Here is a 26,510-nt window from a genome sequence, read left to right as displayed (position 1 = left end):
TCAGACAATGACAAAAATCAATTTCAGATGCCAAGTCATACTACAACCATTTTTGTCAGTCAAGGCAAACTGAACTAGTTCTACAAATACCCATTCTTTAAAGAATTTTTAAAATAAAATATTAAGTAAAACAAAAGGGTACTGTCTGACAAAGTACGTATCTCACTTGAGATATAAATAATCATTAATTTTGTTTGTTTGCTTTTCCCTATTTGAACTACTGACTGGCTAACAGCCAATTTGTCAGATCAAAACAAAATGCATTTAATTTGGCAAGCTTCAGATGCTGGATTATGTGGAAGCTCTCACACTTTGTAAAATCAGTATCTCTTAGGATATTTGTTTAAAAAAGACCTTTGTTGCTTAACCTCTGAACTATGGCTTAGTTGTCTGCCTCCAGGCTGCATTTTCTATAAAATGCTCAGCCACTGTTTATTACAATCATTTGCCACTTCTGTGAATGAAATCTGAGATACAAATATCTACTATTACTTGGCAACAGCCATGTGGAGGGACATACCCCTCATTCAACAGGATCACTTCCAATATTTGTCCTCAGCAGTCTATAACCTTACTCCTTAAATCTGCAGGATGCTCTTATTTGGCCAACCCAATGTCTAGGATGTGGCAAAGGTCGTTAAGATGTTTCGCCATAATGTTCTTTGCAAAATGGATGCCCAAACTCACATACAGGCAGTGCCAGGTTCGGCAAGACTGCACCCAGAAACCCAAATATATTTTTTATGAAGAAGAAAAAAAGAAAAAAAAAAAAAAGAAAAGAAAAAAGCAGCATACGAGACATTCATCCAAATTACTAAGTTTCCAGCCAACAATGGAGAAGAAATCTTGTGCACAAAGCTGGGAGGAAAGAAGAAAACAAACACAGATACCCCTAGGAAACACAACATTATCTCTTCCCTAAAGGGGGGGGGGGGGGGGGGATTCTGTTAAAAAAAAAAAAAAAAACCACACAAAAAACCTTTACCTTTACTAATTTCCAGATCAACAGGATACTCAATATTCTTGATAAGCTTCTGGCATCCACCAGTCTTCTCATATACAAACCGCTTGAGGTGTAAAACAAGAACAGGGGGGAGTTCTTCTAGTGTCACTCTTCGACTGATCTCCACCTAACACATACATGGAACAAAGATGAAGAAAACCTGTGATTTTTTTTGTTAACTGCTCAAAATTACTCCTTTAAAAGAGGAATAAGTAGTTAATTTTAAATACACTAGCAGAAAAAACACAGATTTTTTAAAATTAATATTAATTTACGATAAACACTGCAGTTTATGCCTTAAAGCGCATGGGATCTTCAACCAAAGTGTCGTCTTAAAGGAGAACCCCAATACCTTTTAGTAGAATGTCACATGTTAGAACAAGCAGAGATATTTAGGTACTGCAGTACTAAAAGCACCTGGCTGGAGATCCCCCAGGAGAAACTCCTCATGGAAGTTTAGCAATTAATAATTCTTATTATACGCTAATCAAAGGTCAATAACTTGTAACACATGCTGCTGAATTCAGAGAACTCTGAACTGTAGACGACAACAGCACCACACCTCAGTACCTGAGGCAAAAGTTTTCATTTCTAAAAGCTGACACCTTTTTACAGAAAGCTGAATAGAAGGAAAAATAAGAACTAAACCAAATCACTTCTTCATTTTCAACAGGGAAATTAACTATAATCAAAAAAAGAATCTCTAGAAAACAAAGGCAAACTACTAAAAGTTTTTTGTGTGAACACCTAAATCTACATTTATCTTGAGAAATTTCACTGAATGCTCCAGAAATACTGATTGAAATGCAAAAGCGGTATTGCAACTACTTTGCTAAAAAGTTTGAACGCTGTGTCACTTCAGAGTGTCCCGAGTATACCACGCGATTCCCCACTGAAATACTAGTTTCTACAACAGACTTCTCCAGTTTTACCTGGTACTATCTTTATTCCCCCCTCCTCATCAAAAGAATCCTAAAACACTGTTGAAAAACACCTTCTCACAATGGTATCATTAAAGACCTATTCACAGGGGGATAACAACGATTAATATATTAAAAGATCCATACTGCAACAGTTCAAAAATGATTTTGCATTAATCAGAATACTTTTATCGTTCAAGAAGTTCCTTTGAAAACAAAGTGAGCTGTTACGTAGGCTATCTAAAAATTATTTAGCCATGATCAGCTGTTACAGAACAGATCAGTCATTGAAGACTTCTCTTTTTAAAAAGAGAAAGTATGCTGGGTTCTTGAAAAAGGTTCTGAAGAAAATTCAGAGAGAAAAATATGAGTTATAACCTGTTTGCTACTAAATCTTTATTTTTCAGTAGTTATAAACAAATAATCCACAAAGTTACTGTCTGAAAACCTGAAGCTGGACTCAGAATTGCAGAACAAAAATGTTTTGCCTTCCTAAAAACGATGACATAAAAACCCCCAGATCTCCAAATAACTGCTCTAGGCTTTTCTGAATGTTTTTTGAGAAAAATCTCTTTATTGTAAATCATCAGCATACTATTTTTCAATGCAGGGCCCAATTCTGCTAAAACCTACTAAGAGCAGAATAGAAACTCATGGGGAAAAACTATTACCTTTTTCCAAGCTTGAAAAGTAAAACCTCTTATGACGCTGAAGCAAGCAGATTGTGTAGGGTACTTGATTTCCTCGTGGATCTGAGCTGATCCAATTTACAAGAAGTAATTCTACATTTGAAACAGAAATAGTCTCTACAAACTGTAAAATTTCACCTGCATCTTAAGGGTTCAAAATATGCCGTTCTGCGTCCAAAACCCATCAAAGCCCTGGCAACAGCGGCAGCTTCACCGAGAACTGACGGGGTTTTCATGTGTTTTTGTTTGTTTTTAAACCAGCAAGGACCCTGTTCTTCTCCATCCAAGAAGTGCCTGCTGGTGCCCATCTCCTCAATTTCCAGGAAATAACATGCAGAATAAGAAGTTAGAAGGCAAAGGCTGAAGGTGACAAGAAGTTCACACAATTCTCTGATGAACTCATGAAACATGCATCTTCCATGCATCTTAGCATGGAATGGCTTCTGCTTTTAGGGAGCAAATCCAGAGAGGCTTTATATAAAGAAAAAACATGCACTTGATTCACCTGGTTATTGCATCTCAAGATTTTCCTGTACTGAGTCTTCTAAATCTCAAATCTGAAGTCTTTGAATTCAGAGTTTCGTGCAAAAAGAACGTAACAGCTCCCAGCCTGGGAACAGACGCTGCTGAAGAACGTCACTGCAGTGGTTTAAGCAGTTGCCATTCCCCATCCTCAGTAACCGAGCTGGCGTACGGGAACAGATGCCTGCACCTCAGCTGCGCGGCTCTGGATTAGCTTCAACCACAGATCAAAGCAGTTTTTTGTTATGGTGCCAGACTGAAGAGCAGCAGCTGAGAAACAGGCACATGTTCTGCTGTCCTGACTGTGGGAAGGGGCCCTGATTTCTGGCAGGGACACTACCAGCTAAAAGTGCCACAAATGTTTAATTAGTCAGCATGAGTCAGAGTCCCAAGAAAATACTTGTAAGATCCTCAAGGAGTAGTTTGAGGACTCCAGGAGATGCTAAGACTCCTTCTAAGGAGCATGTGGAAAGTAACCTAGAAAAGTAAATGAGGTAAGGCCAGATTGTTACTCAAGAATCTTCACTTTTGTTAGAAAACATGAGGTCTTAAATAGGAATAAGAGACTGAAAAGAAAATCACTTCAGCGAGGATAAAAATTAAGCCCATTAAAAAAAACAAACACTGTTGAAATATTGAAGATTTAATAAACTGATCTGCAAGACCAGAAGGAACCAAAACTTTCTTCAAATGCTCATGAGCAAGTGAAATTGAGTCAGAACCAGCAGGAGAATGCCACTCCATTTTAAACACCTATTTTCATTTAAAACGCATAGTTAGTTTAAACACGGCATGAAAATCTGGCTGATTTCCTGTTTATATTAATACATAAAATTCAAAATCAGCTCAAAGTGATTAAAAAACAAACTTTAAGAGAAATCATTCACATATATTTGGAAGATTATTCTTTTCATATCTATTGTTTATGCCCATAATTTGTAAAGAATACAACCCAGACTAAAACAATCAGAAGACAGTAATAATTTTTAATAATAGCATAATATGATTTTTATCAGTAGTCCTGAGCTGATAGCTTTATCAGTAGTCCTGAGCTGATAGCTTTATCAGTAGTCCTGAGTTCCCCTTCTGTAAAATGGAGATGAAATACTTCTTCGCAATACATTCTGAAAATTACTATCTGCAAAGTCCTATGCTTGTTCTATAGTCAATGTGTTCAGTGTTTTCACTACAATTTTAAGACACGAACAGCTCTTTCAACTTGAATTTCTTTTGAAAAAAAAAAATCTGAAAGACATGGGGAATGCTTGTATTTCCATTCAGACTCTAAAATATAAGCCAGACCAAACCTTCGGCATCTAATTTGAACACCCATTTCTTCCAAACCCCATAATAGAACACTGGGCTGTCAGTAAGAAGTTAAAACCATCTGCAGTAAAAACCAAAAAATGAATGACTAGCAAAACAAAATCTATGTGGTAAATCATGATGAGCTTGCATTGCAGATGTTTCTTTCACATAGAAGACAACAGGAGAAGTAAATGTTCTCTAACACTCCTACTGAGTATAAAAGGCAGACAAATTTCAGCTATCCATCTTTAGCTTTTCAGAGAAAATTGTCCATCCTTTCTTTACCTAACCATGTTCTCACTGGGAGTATTTAGAAAACTTACGGACACAGAAACGAATGTCAGAGAGAACATCTACAACTCAAGAGCCTCTTTCCATCCTGGCCTACTGAAAGAAGTTACGAACAGTGTACGCAAAATTTCCATCTGAGCAATCCATGTGCACCAGAGATGATGTTCTTTACTAATGCAGGCCATAAGAAGCATGGAAATACCTTCGTGGGGAAAAAGTTTAATTTATTACCCTATATCATAGAATCATAGAATCGTTAAGGTTGGAAAAGACCCTTAAGATCACTGAGTCCAATCGTTAACCCAGCACTGCCAAGCCCACCGCTAAACCATGTCCTGGAGCACCACATCTATCCGTCTTTTAAATACCTCCAGGGATGGAGACTCAACCACTTCCCTGGGCAGCCCGTTCCAATGCCTGACAGCCCTTTCGGGAAAGAAGTTTTTTCTAATATCCAACCTAAAATTCACAAGTTCTCAAACTGTAATGGCAAGAGTATGCTTTTCTTGCTATGAAGTACTTTTCTATTGCAATTGTTACTGTTGTTATGTATTGTATTATTTGAAAAATAAGATAAAAAAATTTGCAGAGCTGCATGAGAATACAGAATAAAATGTTCTGGTACTTGAAGTGACAGACAACCACAGGGCTTGCAGATCTCAAAAGGTCCTCCACCCTGAATCAATTATAACAATTTGTGTAAATCCTGACTGGTGTTTCTCCAACCTTCTCTTAAAGCAGCGAGGAAAACTCTACAAGCACCACGCGTAACACCTAGTCTAGGTCCCATTCCTATTTACTGTTTGAGTATCACTGAGAAAAATCAGTCTTTTCCTTTTCAGAGCAGCCTTTGACATATTTTTACATCTGATTCCATCTCTCTACTTCCATGTTTTTTCTTCTTGATGCTGAACAGCTCCTCCCCCTTATTCATTCCTTTTACATCACAACTTTTATACTGCCATTCATTTTGATTGCTCTTTTCTAGATATTCTCCAACGTTGAAGAACATTTTCCTCGAACTGACGACCTAAAACTGAATATAGTATTACTGACAAGTTGGGTTTTTTCAGGGCTGTGTGCAGCAAACCAGTCAACAAATGGAGATGTTACTGGCTATTGAAAGATTTCAGATTATTAATCCAGAGAGAAAGGTAGTGATCGTCTGATGTTTTACTGAGGTTCTAGGTGGGCTTCTACCAGGCCTACCACCAATGAATCTTTTCATTTTTAATTTGTAAGTTAAATGTGTAAATCAAAACCCATCGAGGATAACCACACAGACAACCGTGCAAGTGTTCTGCTACAAGAGTTTTCTTCTTAAAGCTAGAGCATGCTTTCAAACGATACTCTGAAGAGCTGCTCCTTTACTGAGAACATCTGGCAATCCCCAGGAACCAGTATGTTAAGATCAGCTAAAAGCTATTTTACTCATAATAGTAGGTATTATTACCACAGTTCACCCTGTTAATTTAATATACGCTCCAGTAAAATCTCCAACCAATTACTACACCAACTCAGAAAACATACCTATTTACAGGGATGGTTTTGTTTAAGAGTTAGTTCTCTTCCTTTCAGTTTATGTGTTCAAGTGGAATACGTTTTACTGCTGCAGGACACTTTGAAAAGGTTAGTACCTCTTTTGTTAACATAAGTAATACTGTTCAAGTAACTATTTGTAAAGCAAGAGCTGTATAAAAACCCTTTTAAAAAGTTTAATATTTGACTGTAAAAAGGGGTCAACAGAACACACCTCTTGCTTGGTTTTTGTGGTATAACCCTGGACAGACTCTCTTGCCACCAAACTTTCCAACGCATCCTGAACTGTGCGTATCTTGTCTGACTGGATATCCAGCTGCAGGGTGAAGAAAGGTTGCAGTGTAGCAGACTCCTTAGAACTCTGCTGGTAAACAACAGACCTATGGAAACAAAAAAGTTAAAATGTAATAAAGCAGAGTAATTTTCAACAATATAGAACCTTCAAGTAAGAACGGACTGAAGTCTACTTTAGTAACTCGCTTTACAGTTAATCCAAAACAAAACACAAATACAAAGGTTAAGCGTAAATTTCAACAACCTGAATCCATTTTACTGCAATTTAAATGATTTTCACATCCACTCAGAGCATACTGAATGGGATGATATTTGAATTGTTTTATTTATGCAAGGATTAAAACCGTTATTGGATAAGCATCAAAAGTTTAAGAGAAAAATACTGAAATTTTTGATAATGTGTTTAAAAAGATTTACCTCTGGACTCTTTCCACATTACAGTTTTGAAATTATGTTTTCCAACAAATCTTCGTAAGTGCAAAATACTAGTGCTTATCTAACTGTATGTTTTACTGTAAAAATTACAACTGACTCCAGATTCTCCAATAAAAATACACAAATTTTTAGTCACTTCACTAAGACCAATTTCACAGTGATTTTAAATTGTTTGCTTAAATCTCGCCATGGGAAATATAAACTCTGCTCCATCGAGGACTGGTATTTCCTTTTCCTCCCATCATTTTCTGTGTCCAGACTTTGTCCATGTACTCCTTTGTACATAAATTGGAGTCTTTTGGAAAACTGGCAGGAGTAACAACCTAGGGCATGAGAACGTTTCCTGTTTTTTTGGTTTTTATTTTCGTTTGAAGTGTATTCAGTTGCAGCCTTTAAGTAGCCTGGCTTGGTGATCATTGTTTTGTGCAATGAGACAGCGCGCTCTTCAGCCACAACATCACTGCGCTAAGTGGACTCTTCCTGATTTTCATTTTTCTTAAACTTCGCTGAAAACTTAAAACCATCAAACATGGCTCAAGAATTTATTTTTTTTTAAATTTTGAAAGCAGTACTTAAGAAGCCCCAGCTGCTACAAAAATGCGGTTTTATACAGCCAAAGAAATCATTCATTTATTATATTGTTATGCTTGTTACAGTGCCTTACAAAGCCTGAAAGTAGTAAGATAATTAACATAGCTCTAATCCATGTAGCCATGCTGAAATTTCTCCAAGTCATGTACGAAATGTTAACATACAAGTTTAATGCCTGTACTGCAAACTCCTATCAAAAGAGCCCCTTTGACTCAGGCAAAGCCCTGAAGCACCAACAGAAAGCCAATGCATCTTTATATTGGCAAATATATATCCTGCAGAGGAAAGAGAGCATATGAAAAACAGTAGCATCTTTATTTCAGTTTCACACTTCCTCCTTGGCTATATTTAAGGACAAAACCTTCAACACATGGCAAGCGCAGTGTTTCAACAAACAAACCCTTCACTGTGTAAGTCTTGCTGCTTTTGGATGCACTTCCCAAACCCTTTTTAAGCTAGTCATTATTTAGTGCAATAAGCAACAGAAAAATGCTAACAACTCCAACTGTTTTCAAGTCCATGTATTAAAGATTTAATTAATAATATGGATAATATTCTGAAAAGATAATGTTAAGGATGACTTTTTTTTTTTTTTTTTAACTTAGAAAATAAATTGTAACATTTCTTCAAAACGATAGGCAGAAATTGATTTGATAGCAAAACCTTTGCTGGACTATGATTTTCTGTAATAATATCACTTACTAGAATAATTATAAATTTCAGTTGGTCAAGGGAAAATGCATCATTTTCAATGAATAATTACTCTCGGGTACTGTAAGAACTCTACAGTTAAGAATTTTTCAGGAAAACGGGCACTGCATTGCTACCCTGCTTAAACTACAACAATGTAACTAACTGATGTATTTTCTTTTAAAATAACAGTGCATTTGAAGGGAAAAGTTGGTACTACTACGGAAATATTTAGCAGGCTTCTAACTGGCTTGTGAGCTAGCTTGCATAACAATTGTTTGAAATTCACACAAGCTGAAAGTCAAAAGGGATTCCTGCACATCAACAAACCAGGTCCTGATAGAACTGGCTATCTTTGTACTTGCACATTTAAGTCTCACATTGCTTAAGGAAGACTTTTTTGTTTCGGTTCTAAAAAAGTAATTATGCCTAAAGAGGCATTTAATGGACAATTAAAGCCTCAAGAGGACAGCCTAAAGTTTCCCAAACCAAAAGATGCCAATTCAAACCACGTTTTCCTAGCTGCTTTTTCCATTTCATTTTTCCCATTTCTGATGCTTTCATTTAGCGGAATTCTACTGGCAATTCTGTATTCAATCCTTCCTATCTCCACCCTCAGCCTCAGAGGATGAAACTTTCCAACATCACAACATGGGATGCTGTTTCCGCAGTGAATTGTGTGACCTGCTTTGGAAGCTAAATAAAGTGAATGTCGTGACAGCAGACAACAGACATCATGTTGGACCCTGTGGTTCTGTTGCTCAGTGCAAGTTTTTGCCTTTCTTCACTATTACCTTTGCTTTATGTCATTTTCTGTGGACTTCTGTAGAAGACAGCATTCTCTTGGTATTCTTAACTTAGAAACTAATGGAATTATGTAGCAATCTAAACAATTCTGACCATGATAAATATACTGAGGGTATTAACAATACCTTGGGTATGTGAGCACACCATCAAAGCGGAATTTCATCAATACATACAAACATCTGTCTGCCAATTTCTATGGAAAATATCACTTTATTTGCCAGCTGTCTGACTCAAATCCCAGAAGAATAATTTCAGTGCATTTCACAGGCAGAAGGCACTAGCCCACATTATTCACACCTCTAGACTGAATACCTGGCAACACAGGGAGTCAAACACTAGCAATTAAGTGTCTGTCTACAATTTAAAAATAATTCTTCAAGTCTAGCATTTTTGTTTTGGCATATGTTTTTAGCAAGTGTTTACCTTGCTTTCATTTTAAATTATACATTTCTCCAAACAACTCATGAGGCTTCCTTCCAAAAAATATTCTTTCAGTATCTACTTTCTGCCTTCATCTGGTATCAGACCTGAATATAAGTAATGTCCCACATTCTTTTCATTCCTGTAACATCTTGTAGTAATTTACATTTTTCCAAACTTCTTTTGCCTTTAACATTTTATTTATTAACAGTTCCACTTAACTTTCCTGCCTCTGGGAAGTATAAGTGTCTAAACAACTAAAAGTCTACAATTTTTTATGTTATTTCATTCTTCGTTTACTGACCAGATTTAACTCTTAGCAAATCTCACTATCCCTTAGTATCCTTATATACAAAATGAGTCAAGACTCCTCAGAGTTCACAAAAATTAGGTAGCGCTAAAGTTCTTTGGAATTCTTAGACATTAATATAAATATACAAAGCATACATATTTCAAAACTCCTCTATTTGCAATTCAGGGCTTTTGTTGTCTAAACGGTCTGGTTTTTTAAGACACTTAAGATTCAGACTCTACAATAAGTCATAGAATCATTTGATCATTGATCAATCTTTTGATCATTCTGGTCCATCTTCTGAACCCTCTCTTGCATAACAAATGCTTCAGAGTAGAATGTTCACCTCTCCTAGCCTGAACAAACTGTGTAATAGTCTCTTCCATCCAACTATCCAATAACGGTGAAAAATACAAAAAGCAAAGCAGAGGAAAAACTTATTTGTAAAGGCAAAGCAGCCTGCGGTCTCAATAACTTTTATGGAAAAGTACTATACCTTATATGACCACCAAAAATATCAGTAATGGGAGTCTGAACAAAGTCAGCCTGGCGAGTGACCGATGATTTGTTGCGAGGTCCCACTTGCTCCCATTCATCCTCACTGCCTTCCCCTTGTTCATCTTGCTCCTCTTCTTCATGAACAGTCTGAGCCTCAGGGCCATTGGACACTGAGAGTTCTTAAAGTGAAGAAGGAAAAAAAGCGCGTTGATTTTTTTTTTTTTACATATGAAACATGTATACAGATAAAGAATTTGAAAGGGAAAAAAAAACACAATACAAATAATTTTCAGAGGATAAAATGTTTTCGTCGATCATAGATTCGAGAACATAAATGAGAGCAAGTGCATTCCAGGCTCACTCACAGCTGGACACAGCCATGTATTAACAGAATGCAGCTCACTGATGACTGTATGTAAACAGATGTAGTTTTCTAGCAAAGTTTGATATATTTTTAGTAGTAAATTTATGGTGTAGAAAATTAGAAAGTCAAGTGTTATTCTGGAAACATAATTATGCCATTATTAAATACAACTCCTTTTCTGCACAGATATTTTACAGGGAACCCAAGGCTTAGCAAATATTTTCTTTCCAAGTGCCAAAGTCAGGAGGCTATAAACTGCACACAGGCAAAGAACAAAATACGGAATGATCATTTTATATCATAAATTTACCCTACTAAAGAGAAATTCGATAACTAGTGATCTTAATTCTGTACTTGGCTAAGACTAACAGTGTTTTGTTTCATTTTTCATAGGGGACCCAAACATAAAGCCAGTGTAAAATAAAATGGCATTTTAGTCTGCATACAAATTCTAATACTTCTTCCAAAGAAAATTTTTCTCCAACTTTGTCAATAAGAATTTTAAAACAATTTAATATGTTCCGGTTTACATTAGATATAAATTAGCCATTAGTCTCGAAGTTTCCACTTCGAAAAAAGATCTTAATCAACAGCGGTTTAAAGATCAGTGAAATACACACGGATATATTTTTGAACTACCATGGAGAGAGCCAGAACCCCAGTGAACAACTGGCATTGCAGGTATTATGAATGGCAGACAAACACACCTACACTTAAGACTAGTCAACTTGAGTTAGCCTCAAATAATGCTCAGTTAATCTCAGTAAAAACTTGTAATACAGAAGTTTGTTGTTTAGAAGAATTGGGTACATGATGTTATTATTGTCATTCAGAATATTTATAGAACGATAATGCTTTTCCAAATACCCAGTAACGCTTCAGATCATTTGTAAATTGGACAGAATGGAATAATTGTATCCTTTGGGCAGATTTTAACAAAAGATTATTTGTTAATGTCTTTGAGACCCCTAAAACATGGCATTCTATCCCTATCTCAACATCTACTCCAAACATTTCTCTGTATTACAGAATCACCACAAAAAAAGGAGAATATTTGAAAGAAATTAAGTTTGCTACAAAACAAACAAACAAAGAACACCACTAACTTTCATTATGTGGAGAGAGAAGTTTCTTTAGGGTCAGCATTTCTTCATGTAATCCATTGAGGATAAATCCCAAGTATTCTTCAGCATCTTCTTGCCTGCCCTGAATAAATTGTTCTTTTCAATTATTGCATGGCATTTTCATGTTTGCATTTTAACAGAACATTCATGACATTGAACATCTAGCTTTCTCCTATTAATTTAGCTAATTTACCAACTACTCAGTCTAAGTTGTAAAGTCAAATAAAGTTTAAGTTTTACTATAACAACCCCTCATTTTTAACCAGTTCAAAAACAACCTACACATTAATTGTTAACCTGCCATAAACAGCAAGTACACACGTAAGCTTGACCTGGATACAAGAATTTCTGCATTCTTCTCAATACAAATTCGATTTAACATGCGAGTTGATGATTTTTTTTCTATTTTTTTTTAAAAGTAGTATTAAAAGCTGCTGTCAAACCGATGCCAAATCAAAAGATGGTTTGAACCATTGTCTTTTCTTTAAATTGAAACTAAACCTGAAACAGTATTTTGCAGTCTCTGTGGACATTCAAGCATTCCAAGCTGAATCCCAAGCAGAAACGAACAACTGCTCATTTCTCAAATATAAATCAATAGGTATCTTCTTTATAAAGAGATGTTCCATTCCAATCGTAATTTTTTCATTATTCTGACATATCAAACTGCCAAACTTAAAATGAACATCTTCCTGTAATTTAAGTCCCAGGACAGTCTAGCTTCATAATAATGAACTATCAACTAGTTGATTTCAGTAATATTTAGGCACAGAACCTGATGTATGGCTTTACATCATTGTTTTAACGACAGTGACTGCCTTGCAATGCAATGACAGAAGTCAAAGATTTGTAAGTCGCACCTTTTCTGACAGACTTGACTTTATAACTGTCAAAAGTCTATAAATGTATGTAGGTTCAAAGGCAGCTCCTGGTCGGATGTCTCTCACAATTTTATCACCTAAAGCTGCAAGGCAAAGAGAAGTACATATAAATAACAACATTTAGGAGGTTTTCTACATTATACTTTAACATCCTCTTCAAACATCGCTAGATTTTGGAATCCAAAATTGTTTTTTATTAATAGTTTTATTACAATTTTAGTGACTCAAGCTCAGAATTCCTCAGATATGACTCTTATCTGTAAACATTTTTTTTAAAACATCTTACATCACCCTATACAGACTTACAGATGATCTGGAAAAGTTAGTAATCTCATTTTACAGTCAACACTCTGGAGAGTAACAAGAATATCCACAGCCATCACAAAAGAACAATTCTAGTTCTATTTAAATTTTTGTACTACTTTTGTATTCAAAAGAACACTTCCTTAAATCTTTTATATATTTGTAATTCTAATAGATCACTTTCCTCACTGCAGAAAAAAAAAACACAAACCAGATACAGTTTGACAGAATGTTCAAGCTAAAGGCAATACAAGGCCTCAGAAACCGTATTTCAAAACTACACAATACAATAAAATGACCTAGAAGTATAATAAGTTGCATAAGACAGTAAGATTTGTTTTACAGAAATAAAACTTAAGCAGCAAACCACAGAAATGTCTGAACTGTTTGGAAATCACTGGAACAACCAGTTCCTAGTGATCTTTTCTTATAATGTTACATAAACACATTCCTGAAACTGGTTTTTTTTTTATTTCTATAAGTTTGTAATACAACAAGTTTGCTTCAGCGATTAAAAAAGTGAAACAAGATCTTTTTTTTGCATCACAAAAATGTTCTGTTCCTCACCACGTAATCATCATTGATCCTCAACATGTATTAGCAAGAATCATACACTTCTAAAAGTTTTCACACTGAAACAGTGCATAGGATGGGGAGGAATTAAAAGCCACGATAACATGCCTGCAGGCAATCTCTAACTGCTAAAGAGCCCTATCATGGCCCCATTTTGTTCCAAATGAATGCGAGTGTTTAAGGAAGAATGATAGAATTGAGCAGGTTGATAAACCAAACAGCCTGAAATATGTAAGGAAGGAAGCGGAGTAAAATACAGTGAATATCAAAGGAGTTTGTTAGAAAGGGCATGTTCTGAGGAGACATCTTAACAATTAAGCTAACCTTCAACTAAAACTATTCTTACTGCACTTGTACATTTGGTCTACCAAATAGAAGAAAAAAAGTAAGGTGCAACACCTATGACTTCCTGACATGAATCACCGATCAGAAAAAGCGTAACACTGACAGAAAAGCAACAGCAACTTTTTAAGATATCAAGAAAACCCCAAAGTCCAAAGAGCCATGAAGGAGATCAAGCACCGTTATTTAAGGGTCTTAAGTACATCACACAATGCGGATCCTTACCCCAAAGCCTTCTCATGATTTTAAGACTTGTCTCTCCCTATTCCTACTCACCTTGTTTTGCTTTAGGAGGTACAGGCATATTAGTGAACTCATTCATTAAACGAACACTGAAACAGAATGGAAGGAACAACTAGACATGAGCAGCAAGTTAAGACTTAGAAGGACAAATAATAAAATTAGATCATTCTCATTACTGACTGCCAAAAAAAAAAAAATAATCAAAGAATATCATAACGAAGTCTGAGTGAAGTTCAGACATCAAAATTAACCTGATCATTGCTAATGAAACCAGGGGTTAGTTAGCTCTTGCAGCTCTCACAGCTCATTTTTGCATATTAAACACTATTTAAAACTGATACTCCTCAGGCAACAGGAAGTATCTTCCTTGACCATTCAAGCAATTGTAAAATACCAAGCTCGTTATAAAAGCTATATATCACCAAAAAACACACAAAAAAAGACTTCTGGATACATATCAGCTTTCAAAAATTGCAGTAAACAATCATCTGTTAGATACTTCTGAATGAGCTTAGTCAGATCACAGATTTTTTTTTTTTTTTTTTATACAAGCTACTTACAAACTGTCTATCATTGGTGTTGAGGTACACGGCCGCTGTGATTTTGAATACATTGGAATGGACTTCATTAAATGATACATTGGAGGGCAAGCAACCAAGGCTTGCAGGGTCTATGCAGTGGCATTAAGGAAATATTCAGAAAATGTAATCTGCATATTAACCAAATATTCAAAGATAGACTTTTATCACAACATTAAGTAATAATGTACAGAAGTTATACTAAAAAAAACCCGGCATCTTGTAACGTGCAGTGATTTCACTGACATTTTAACAACGTCAAAAACTTTAATTGAAGGGGAAGGAAACATTTAGTCTAAGAGCAGGAGCTGAAAAGAACTTTCGTAGGAAAGACTTTTTAAAATTAATTTGAAAATTGGCAAGTGATAACCTGTAACATATTTTCTGAAAAGAATGGAAGAAGCCAGCTGACAGACTTTAACTTAAAGGTGATGATTCACCCCCATAACCAAACCAAAAAATCCTGCTGTGATGTGAAACATTCTGCAGTGTAAAGAAGAGTCTGGAGTAACCAGTAAAACTACAGTGAATGTTGGGAGAAAATACTTTAAAAACAGCAAAATCCATGCTACCTGGCAAGAACAGTGAACGGAGGAAATTTGTTAAAAGCCTGGAGGGGCAGGGAAATGACAAGAAAGGCAGCGATCTCAAGAGCTACAGAGATGTATTAACTTGATTCCTATCATGTGCAAATATTGAGTAACAAATTCCCATGTAACATTTTAAGACTGAAAAAACGGGAGCTAATACATACAATCAGGTGAGTGCAGAACTGGTTATGTAAGATAAAAGCTGATGTTTAAAGCAGAATCACTGGTCTGAAAATAGGTTAGTAGGTTCTACAATGATCAGTCTTGAAATTAGTCTTAATATTTTTCCCTAGCAGTACTAGCAGTTAAAATAAAAGCATCCCAATTGTCACTTGCAGTGAGCCATTGCTAACATAAGAGATACAGATATATTAATTAAAAAATTATTAATAAAACTATCATAATACAGCACTGAAGAAGGAAGATTTCTGCTACCCAAGGTAAAAGTTACTTTTGCAGGGGAATACAATTCTTATACATTAAAAGCGAGCTAATCTTCCATCCCGTTGCAAAAGGATTATTTTAAACACTGCATTTACAGAGATGATATGATAGCGACAGCCTGCTCAACAGAAATCCCAATGATCCGCTTACCAAATTGCCAAAACAAAGCCTAAGAGTAAGAATAATTACTTCAAGTACAAAACAGAAATAACCACTTAAGCTGATGCACAAACAGTCATGAGTAAACATAACTAGAAATTACAAGAAGGTTTTCAGTCGAGAGAAAGTTACAGTTCTGAAATATTTTGACAGAGCTAAGAGACAAATTGCAAACAGGATTGTGCAACCAGCTGCAGGGGAACCCTGGACGCAAGGTTCAATGATCCAAAACACCCCTGGATTTCTAGATGCTACCCTTAAACATTTTAACCACGGTAGTAGGATACGCGAAGACAAAAACTTTTACAAAATACTTACCAGAATAATCCAGAAAAACTTGGACAGATAAAATATACAAATTTTAACTTAAGTGTATTAATTTTTTCCAAGGTAAGGATACAGCATTGATGTAGCACCAGTTTCCTTTGTTGATCAGCCCTCGCGGTTGCAAAGACACTGGTTTATGTATTAGTCTTACATTTTCCAGTATTTCTGCAGAATGAGAAACAGTAAATTGAGCATCAACAAAACGCACACGTTAGCCATCAAAACAAATATCTGTTGACGCATTACAAAATAATTCAAATCTATTAACAAGATTCCCAGAAACTTCAGCAAATCATTTTCACTCCATTTGAACACCGCTCATATTTCAAATCAGACATATTTCTTCAACTAAAGACATCCTGGAATTTGGGTCAGGAGGATGCTGGTACAAAAACTAACCATTGTCATTTCAAAACTGAGAAGACCTATTCGGTTTTATTTTTGTTTTACTAAAATTAGCTACTTTTATTTATATAGATACATATATAGGCATGAGTTCCGATTAGCAGTAATCCCTTGCCACCAATTTTATGAAGTATTTCCCAAATTCTTCTGCTTTGAAGAGACATGAAGCTGACAGAGACTCAGTTTACTAGCTTCAAGATACACTATCTTACAACAAAAATATCTTAGTGCAAACAGGACAGACAGATGGTAACGTGGTCTTCTGAACAGTATGTTTTATTTACTGCTTTAAGACTTCCAAAATCTACAAGATAACAGGCTTATATAATATCATGCCTACTGTTTTCCTGCTTTCAAAAACTTCAGCAATGGCCCAAGTTTAAAAATTAGAAACCACTGCACATAAATCAGTCTGTTTCAGTTATGAACCTGAGAGCAACGGGGGGAGTTTTTCCAGGAAGACTGGCCTGTTATTTAGGTACCTAAATAAAAACGGTTTAAGGAAAACACTGGATCTAGTGTATTTTAAACTTGCAAAATAAGGACAAGAGGTATACAAGACAAAATTAAAAAATGCAAATAAACATAGCAATTGTCTACCAAGGGGGTTATTTATTTTTATAATAAATGTGAGGGCCTCTAAAGCCCTTATATGCTACACTGCATAAACATGAGAGTTTGAGCTATTCACTAGAAGGACTACCTGAACAGACAAGACAACGTGACACAGGCGGAAAAGCAGAGGCACAAAGCCATCACTGCGCAGAGGAGGTGGCAGAATTGCAAACACAATCCATGTCCTCCTACTTCCAAACTATTTCTTTACCTGTAAGACCATACCTCCTGCTGACAACACCTGTTCTAACCAAATAAAGACATGCCATAAAATAGAAAATATTTAAGTCAGTCCTCTATTACATAAAAAGCCTGACACTTGAAAGGACAGATAGCAAAAAGATGTAAAAGGGAGGGTGTTAGCACCTAGCACAGATGCAGATGAAAATCCTTCTGCAAGTGTTGAAATATATTTGTTATTAAATCATTAATGCTCAAGTATTTCAGAATATATTGTTAATGCAGCAAAGTTTGAAATGTGTTGTGCACACATACAACCCTTCTGTTAATATAACTAAGCATTGTTGAAAATTAGGATAAAAATAATGAAATAAGTATTTATATTTAATGTCCATCAATAACTTTTTGTTAACTGTATTTTTCCCCATTTTTCTATCAGACTAAATAAAAATATTATTAGGAACTTTAGCATCCTCTTGTGGTCATAAAACTGCTTTGTAAACAATGTCTAGAGCAATTACAGTGAGCTTTGTTTCTTTTAACACAAAGAATTATTTTTGTGTACAGCAATTACATTCAACACCACATTTTCACCTCATATCCAACATTTACACAATAACTAAAAGAACTTTTACAAAAGTATCAGAAGAAAAACATACTTACAACCATGAGAAAACCTTCTTAAAACTTCAAAACCTGTTATAAAGCACAGGTCACTAACCAGAAAGAATTCACGTTCCCTTTGGTGGATAACGAATTGTGAAAATTGATTTGAAAACATATCTAGAACAATACTACGTTCAGAAATTTCTGTTGGTAAACAGAAAACATTTTGCTGAAGTTCATTCACTAGGTGGTGTTAGTACAAGTACCTGCCAGATTTAAAAAAAAAAAAAACAAAACCAAAACCAACAAACTGTAATTCCCTAATCCATGCAAATCCAAAGTTTAACGAAAGAGAAACCATGTGGATATGGTCTCCATGCTGAAAAAATACACGCGTTACAAGGTAGCAATTTAATCTTTCCTTAGACCGTTATTTAGCAAATATTATGTATGTCACTCAGCTCTCTCTTCAAATCTGGACAATGACAAAAGTGCCAGGACAGCCCTGCTGGATAACCCTACACGAAATCAGTTCCTGCAAGAATGCAGTTCGTAGTACAACAGGCTAAATTGTTGTTCAGAAAAACCCCCAAACCTTCCATGCCTCCATTCCACAACTAGTTGCTTACCTAGCTTTACCAATAAGAAAAAATTTTTGACTACGTAACATTGAAACAGCTTTTTTTACAAATTAAACTAAGTAATTCTTGTCTTGTTCACTACAGTCTTGGGAGAGCAGTAAATTGCCATCATCTTTATGAATTTGTTTTACCTATTTGAAGTTACATCTGTGAACACTCCAATAATCTCATCTGAGACAAAGTAAAACCAAATTTTCCATGTTTGCCAAAAGAGTACGGTTTTCAAATCTTACTTCTGTTTCCTCTGCTGCACTATTACATCTTCCTTGAGAGGTAATGCCCAAAGACTGGCATTTTCATCAAGTCCTCAACAGCAACTACAGAATCATACTTATATTCCATCTTTTCCATGTAAATTGCTATTAACACACAGTGGAAATAAAACTTAGTCATCTACAGCTTTAGTAAGGACATTTATCAACTCCCTACAACTTCCAGATCCTTTTATTCTCTAGTACTATTACCAACCACTTGTTTTTCATACTGTGTGCTTGCATTTGATTTCTGTTCTGGTGTATCCTTCTATACTTGCATTTATTGGATTCCCCTCCTACTAATTTGAAATCATTCCAGCTTTAGTCAGTTCTTAAATGTTTGTGTTCTTCAATTCACCTGAAATTCTGCCCGCTGTAAGCAAATTTTACATGCACTGTTAATTCCATCATCCACAATGAAAACACTGCAACAAAACGATTCAGAAAATCTTTTTAGATTCTCCCGTTCAAATCTTTTCCGAAGTCACCAAGAACAGTTAAAAGACTAGAACAGCTAGTTTTCCAATCACTGATTTCCCTAGGTTACTTAGAACATTATGTAAGGCATTACTACCACCATCAGGGTATGCGTCAGAGGGTAGTAACTGCGAAACACAGCAAGCGAAGCCTAAGAGTCATATTTTTTACAAATACAGACCATTTATAACCTTACTATCCCCTAGAAACGAATTATTAAGATGTTTGTCCTAGCATCTAAATTAGGCTACGGTGTGTAATTAGTACGGTTGTCCCTTTCTAAATATGCAAGCGCTGTACCTGTACTTCCCTACCATTCTGATGTTATCTGCCTGGAGTTGTGCCAAATAAACACCAACGGGGCACAGTTTGCTTCAGAAGTTCCTTTAACTTGCTCACTAGTGTTGCCAGTAAAGCTTCTCACCACACACCTTAGCCACTTGCTAAAATTAACTCTTCAGTATTTTTTTTCTCATCAAGGTTAACAGGTAATGTGTTTGTCTGTTTTATTTATTTTCTAGTCCTGATCTTCATCTCTTTAGCTTTTGTAGCTTTCGTTTACATTTGAGGACTAAGAAACCCCAGACCTTTGCAGGCTGAATCAAGTAGCATTAAACTATCTTCAAGGTGCCTGTGAATCACTAACCTCCCTTGTAATAACGGGTGAAATTAAGACACAAACCAGCAATTTGTCCCTGGAAAAGTAACTTACCTTCTTGTGTCCTGAGCACACGTTCTAAATAAAAACTGTACAGAAGGGCCTCCGAGCTCCAACGTTAAGTCAAAAGACTTGCTAATTTTGCTTGCTAAACTCGAGATACTTTAGGTCTAGATTTTGCCTGTGTTTAGCACCCTATGGCACTTGTGGTCAAAAATTCATTCCCATTGGCATGAGTTGAAACCGGTGAATTCCCAGCAAATCAAACAACGGGATCTCAACTCAGCCGCAAAGAAAACAAGGAACACAATCAGCAGCTAACTATGAAAAACATACAGGATTGCTATATACCCTTATACAATGATGTTAACCTAGGCAGAAGATTTGAAATGAAATACATATGGAAAGGAACAAATGATCTGTCCAGAAATCATAAATTGAAACTCGGGTAACATATTTTTGAGTGTGGGTATACGAACAAAGCACTAATGTACCCATTTCCCAAGCAGGACAGAGAATATTAAAAAAAGAACAGACAATGAGGAAAGTCGCCTTTTTCCACAGAGCAAAGCACCGATACCATGGCATTCAGCTCTTCAAGCAAACGTTTCATACCCCAATCAGCAGCATCTGAATTAACAGGAATTGCAGCAGTGTAACTCCTACCTAAATCGGCTGCAAGGAGAAGATGAATTCTTTTCCACTGGAAAAGGAACTATACTCAGATTATTCCTCTGCAAAAACAGCTAGCTAATAGTGAAGGTGCAGAAGAAAACTGTATAAAAATTATACTGCTATTTTAATACATTAAAGACAAAATAAAAAGCTCTGCTCCCACCTGGTGGCAAAAAATAGTACAGAAACAGTAGAAGTCTAAAAAGTTAACTTAAAGCTGAAGCAAATTCAACAAAAAACCTTTTCATCTATGGCAAGCAGTTCTAGCTTTACAGTTGTCACAAAATAGTTTTCAGTTAGAATTCATTACCGAATGATAGCTTAAGATTTTAAGAGCACAACATACTCCACATGTGTGGGTTCACAGAAACCATAATCACCTGCTTATACACATTTTTTTTTAACATGGTCAACTGCGTTTGTGACACCTAAGTGAAAAATACACAGAAATATAAATTATTCTGACAGCTTTCCTCTCCACAGACAATTTTAAGTAATGAAACCGTCATTAAGGAGGGGATGAGAGGCAGACTTGTACTTCAGGGTATTTTCTGAATAGAAATCTCCAGGTCAGCTTCTGGTTAGAGCAGAAAACTTTTGAGTTGAAGCTGTCACACACGAAACGCCACTGTACTTGTAAATTAGCCTGTAGCATAAATAGCAAGATTTTGCACAAGCCTTTTTACATACAGACTATTTCACAGATTTAAAATAATTATTTTTGTTCCAACACTCATAAGTCAGTGACAGAAAATGCAACCAACTGGGTATTTTTCTTCATATTTTCTGACTGAATCTGCAAAACGAATCTCATGCACGTTCTAGCATTTCTCATTGGAACCACAAATATGACAGGACCAACGGTCAAAGCCTTTTATCACGCCTTGACTTCCCTGAGGTACCCTCTGGAGAGTTTCTTCTGGTTATTCTTGGAACAGGCAATAGCTAGCATTGTTACTGAATAAAATAATATTGTTTATAATGGTTACGGATAATTCTTCGAAATTTGAAAGACAGACCTCTCAAACAGTAAATCAATAAATACAAAAACTATTTCCTGAATTAGAATATATGAAGCAGGATCTATTTAAACGTTACACTTAAGCTACTGTAAGGGTCTAGGAATTTCAGCTACTTTGGCATAAATACATTAATACTCTTCTTGTAATGGAACGCATTACAAGATTATAAATACTAGATAATATAGCACACCATTTTCAGAATAAACTTTTCTAATGTGTTCTCCCTACTACAGTAACACACAGCTGAATTCAACCAGCCTACTTAAAATCACAAATCACTTAAACACATTGTTTGACAAGTAGCAATAGTTTTACCACATCTGGGATGATGACATGGTAATATCTCATTGGAAAGTTTACTCAGGGGGATACAAAAGTAGCTTATTTAAATTACATCTTTCATAGCAGTGTTTGAACGGTCATCTTATTAAGAACAGTAACAGAGGAATCTTCTCTACCAATAGTGCACGCTCCTGTTTACAAGCAGAGTTAATACCCTTCCAGTGTAACATCCACTCGTGTGTATTAACTATACCTGCAATCTTTATGGCTACAGGATCCTCTGAAACTGGAACAGGTCCCTCTTTGACTTCAACCTGTTTTTCAGGGACCAGAGGAGATGTGGCAGGAGGGGTATACTTAGTCTCAACATAGACCACAGATGTGGAAGCAGAGGGCTTGGAATTGTGAAAAAGACTAGCCCACGATTTTGCAGGCTGATTAACAGGGACTGATCCTGCAACCGGGACTGTTGCCTCAGTAGTAGGTGAAGCTTCCTCAGGCTTAGCTTGGTCTGAGTCAGTGCTTTCCACAGTGTGCAATTCTACCCCATTGGCAGCTGTGTCCTCACCAGAGGATTCAAGTGTTTGTCCATTAGTAACGCCAAGATTTTCAGTAGTATCAGTACCAGCATAAGACTGTACAACAGCTGTCCTTAAAGGGCTATCTCTGCCAGTCTCTGAGGGGATGCAAAACTGTTCAGAATTAGTAACACGGCATACCTCAGGCTGCCCTGCAGTCCTGGTATTGTCTAGTGCGCTAGAAACAGAATCATCAGAGACAGCTTCGTTAATGAAGTCCACAGAATTGTCCGGGCTGTTGCAAGTCCTTGGTGTGGCCAGGGAGGGTATGTCTCCCGTCAGTTCCGTATCCTCCGTGCTTATACTGTTTAGTCCCGATGAATTTGCATGGCCATTTACAAGAGCTTCTGGGGGAGCAATGCCGTCGCTGACATCTTCTAAGTAACTGTAGTATCCAGGAGGTCTTTTTTTCTTCTTTTTACGCTCCCTTTGTCCAAGGCCTCCAGACAAGCCATCATTTTCAGCATTAGAACCGCTGTCCAAAGCGAGGGTTGGATCAGTGAACTGGCAGTCAATGGAGTTGTAGTTTGTTTCACTGAGGCTATCATCAGGGGCTTTCTGAGTAGGTGCACAACTGAGAATGAATTCTGGAGCCTGAGGATTCAGAGTACTTGAAATACTGTAGTCGGTGTTATTTAATACAGATGACTGTGTCTCAATAACTTCATTAACACCAAATTCAATTCTCTGATACTCTTCCCCTGGACAAGAGAAAGCAGACCTGAGTTAGTGAATGATGTCTAATCAAACAAAAAGTCAAGGAAAAAAAAAAAACGTATCTTCCTGCCACTCGGAAAACAAACTACATTTCCTCAAACTAAAATAATTCTTATTCTCTATCTCAATCCTGAAGGCCATTTCAAAACAACATATTCCTAAAGACAACAGAGTATGATTAAGGTTTTCTTAAATAGAGTATGAAATTTTCCAAATCACTGCACAGTTCCTGCAAATAACATCTATTCAATTCACCTGTTGAGAAAAACTATTAAAGCCCAATGACTTTAGCAATATTCTGCATCAAGTTAATTACTGGATAATTGCATTTAAAATATGGTGCAATATTTAACTCCACATTTCTTCTAAAGCCAGTCTTTTCCACTGACAATTACAAAATCCAAGCCTTTACCTGTTAAACTTTTAAAAATAATTTCCACATGTGGAGTTTGGTTTTCGGGGGGTGGGTTTGGTTTGTTTTTCCTGGTGTGTAAAGATTTCTCACAATCCTTAATAACTGAAAACGAGTTTCTTAATCGTATGGAAACACTGCAATTGCAGCTTTTGAAACTCTAGGCTCATCAATATCTATTTTATCAGTTTAATTTATTACTATATGAGAATATGATATATACGACTGATTTTATGACAAGAAACACAACAGATACACCTCAACATAAGTCAGTGTTCAACTTGTAGATACAAGCAGTACTGAAAAATTTGTGAACAGGACTGGGTTTGCTTTTTTTGTTTTGTTTTGGGTTGGTTTTTGTTGGGTTTTCTCTTTATTTGTTTATTTATTTACTCTGGGACTTTGACATGCTCTTTAAAGAAATGCTAAGCCAGCTAATGCAGGCTGCAGTATCACAAAATATTGTCAGTCACAAAGTAGTGCAATTTCATGGAACTTAATTAGTGCATGCGTGCTAACTAGTAACACTGAATACTTTAGTTACAACTATTTCCATAACTATCAAATAAAGAGATAATATTAATGAAACAGTCTCAGGAATGTTAAAGGTAAGCTCACATTTTAGTACTTAAAAGTTTTGGAGGTCTTTCTATGATATGTATGCTACTGTTTCAAAGACACCGATTTTAACATTTTTTGTTTCCTCAAAGATGGGGGACTAAAAAACACATTACAATTTTTTAAGATTGTTACTAGAGAACCAAACAACACTAGATACTATTTCCAAAGGAATATAAGTGGATACACCACTAAACTTTAAAGACTTTGTGCAACTTACATTATGTATGACACGTCAACAAATGCAGATTTTCAAGTCTACCACAGACACTGATTAAAAATGAGGTGTGGTTGGGTTTTTTTGTGGGGGGTGGGGTTGTTTTTTGTTTGTTTTTTTTTTAACACAACAAAAAGCAAAAAAAAATTCTTCACACACCTAAGGAAATAAGCCTATGTGAGGACAGCGTCTAGTGGAGCATGTTTTGATACATAACTGTCAACATAACTGTTTTCAAACTCTCCAGATACTTTCTAGAAGAGTCCACTGATGAAAATTTTAGCTTTAAACAAAAATGTGAAAGAACCAAGAATGTAGAGGATACATCTTTTAATATCAAATGAAGAGTAACAAACATTCAATGTGTGCTGAGATCCGACTTACACGTGCAATACCAACATATTATGAATTAAGGAACAAAGATATATAATACAGATGTTAATTGCTTTTCTGCTTTGCTCTATTAACCTAAAAGAGAAGTAAACACATTTCACATACCAATTTCAATCTTGCTGCCAGTCAGACTAAAGGAAACTCTTAAAAAAAAAAAAAAAAAAAGAGAAACACTCTCCATACACATCTGATTTCTCTAAATCATGTTAACAAGAGCCTGAATCGCAAATTTTCTTCACCTCTCCCATACACCCATGAGAAAGCATTTTATAGCACCATGCCAGTCAATCCACCATTCACCAACTACTTCTGCAATCACTGACTAGCTATCACCAACCAGAAAAGAGGGCTTAAGTTCCTTCTAAAAAAATCAGCAGCCTAGAGGCAGGGAGGTGGAAAGCTGCTGCCTGATATCCACTTAAGAGGGAAGGGCTGGGAGACCTCAGGCATCACCTAACTGCTTAGCAGCAGCACTAACTGGCTACCGGCGCTATACGCTGGCTGACCTGTCAGGGCACACACAGCTTGAAACCAGCCACAGCTTCATTTGCTTGCCAGTGCAGGGCATGGGTTTTAAGGGATATGGGACACAAATCCGCAGCAAAACTACTCATCATTAGTTCATTTGCTTATGGAGCAACTTGTTAGTTCAAGCATGAACCAAGAGCTAGCTCGTTCCCGTTTGTAACAGTAAAAAGCACAAGCAACAGCTGGTAATACCTAATATCCCTCCAACCACAATACGAATGAATTATTGGGCACATAATTCAAATCCCTACCAATTCAAAATAACCTGGGACTTAAGAAATACTTAAAAAAATAATAACTGCTTCAAAACAAAGAACGTGTCTTCCTTCATGGGCGAATTAAGTCTAGCGCAGCCAAAAGTGAGAGTTCTCAGTTTCGCACTCCTGTTCTGCTCCTCTGCTCCAGCAGGCTTCCAGCACTTGTGTTACTGAAAGCTAACCCAGCAAAAAAAAAAAAAATCCAAGCCAGTATTTTTTCTTCTGTTTTGGTGAATTTATCAGCTTACTGTACACTAGACAATCACAAGAGCCAACTCGGGGCAAGTGGGGAACAGAAAACAAAACATATCCCTTACAATTATGGCACAGTGGTAATGTGGCTGAAAGTGCAACATGAACATCGTAGGCTAAAATCTTGCCAAGAGCATAACTGATATTCTAGGATTTAACATACAAATTAGGAAGTTACAGCTGAGAAATTAAACTTTACACCTTACAGCAGGATTAGAATAATAAATACCAGTAGCTACTGTATAGTTAGTCCATGGGATGACTGGCAGAAGCTCATTTGCCATAAGACTGGGTCAAGTTCCTTGGAAAAAATGAGAGGTAATTTCTTTCTATTTGTCTCGACTTTCCGCTTTGCTGCTGGGCATCTTTGTTTCAATCTCGTTCACAGTGCTATTTTTTGAATGGACTGAAACAGATAGATCTGTCATGAACAGCATGACATGCATATTGAAACAAGTATCAACAGATGCGCCAAGGACAAAGTCTACGTACAATA

General features: G+C 36.2%; 1 protein-coding gene across 5 annotated transcripts in view; it reads right to left on the bottom strand.

Annotated features, from left to right (window-relative positions):
• The window catches only part of USP10 (ubiquitin specific peptidase 10), a 61,789-nt gene that overhangs the window by 7,502 nt on the left and 27,777 nt on the right, over positions 1–26,510 (bottom strand). For 4 of the 5 annotated variants that reach the window (XR_015700284.1, XM_087738504.1, XM_087738505.1 and 1 more), the window contains 9 exons: positions 22,296–23,321; positions 16,301–16,392; positions 14,690–14,799; positions 14,163–14,218; positions 12,648–12,751; positions 11,770–11,869; positions 10,298–10,478; positions 6,487–6,652; positions 986–1,130 (listed from right to left, as the gene is read on the bottom strand). Coding sequence is in view for 4 of the 5 variants with exons in the window: in XM_087738504.1 (XP_087594630.1) it covers positions 986–1,130; positions 6,487–6,652; positions 10,298–10,478; positions 11,770–11,869; positions 12,648–12,751; positions 14,163–14,218; positions 14,690–14,799; positions 16,301–16,392; positions 22,296–23,321 (1,980 nt within the window). In the remaining variant the exon portion in view is untranslated. Of the gene's footprint in view, positions 1–985; positions 1,131–2,442; positions 3,612–6,486; positions 6,653–10,297; positions 10,479–11,769; positions 11,870–12,647; positions 12,752–14,162; positions 14,219–14,689; positions 14,800–16,300; positions 16,393–22,295; positions 23,322–26,510 lie in introns of those variants that run through there. The other variant, XM_087738507.1, reaches the window with a different exon arrangement.

The sequence above is a fragment of the Nipponia nippon genome, unplaced genomic scaffold (genome assembly GCF_047370975.1).
Source record: "Nipponia nippon isolate SJK-2023a ecotype South Korea unplaced genomic scaffold, ASM4737097v1 scaffold_7, whole genome shotgun sequence".
Classification (NCBI taxonomy): Eukaryota; Metazoa; Chordata; class Aves; order Pelecaniformes; family Threskiornithidae; genus Nipponia; species Nipponia nippon.
The sequence above is the reverse complement of the archived record's forward strand: the minus strand, read 5'-3'. Positions and strand labels throughout refer to the sequence as shown.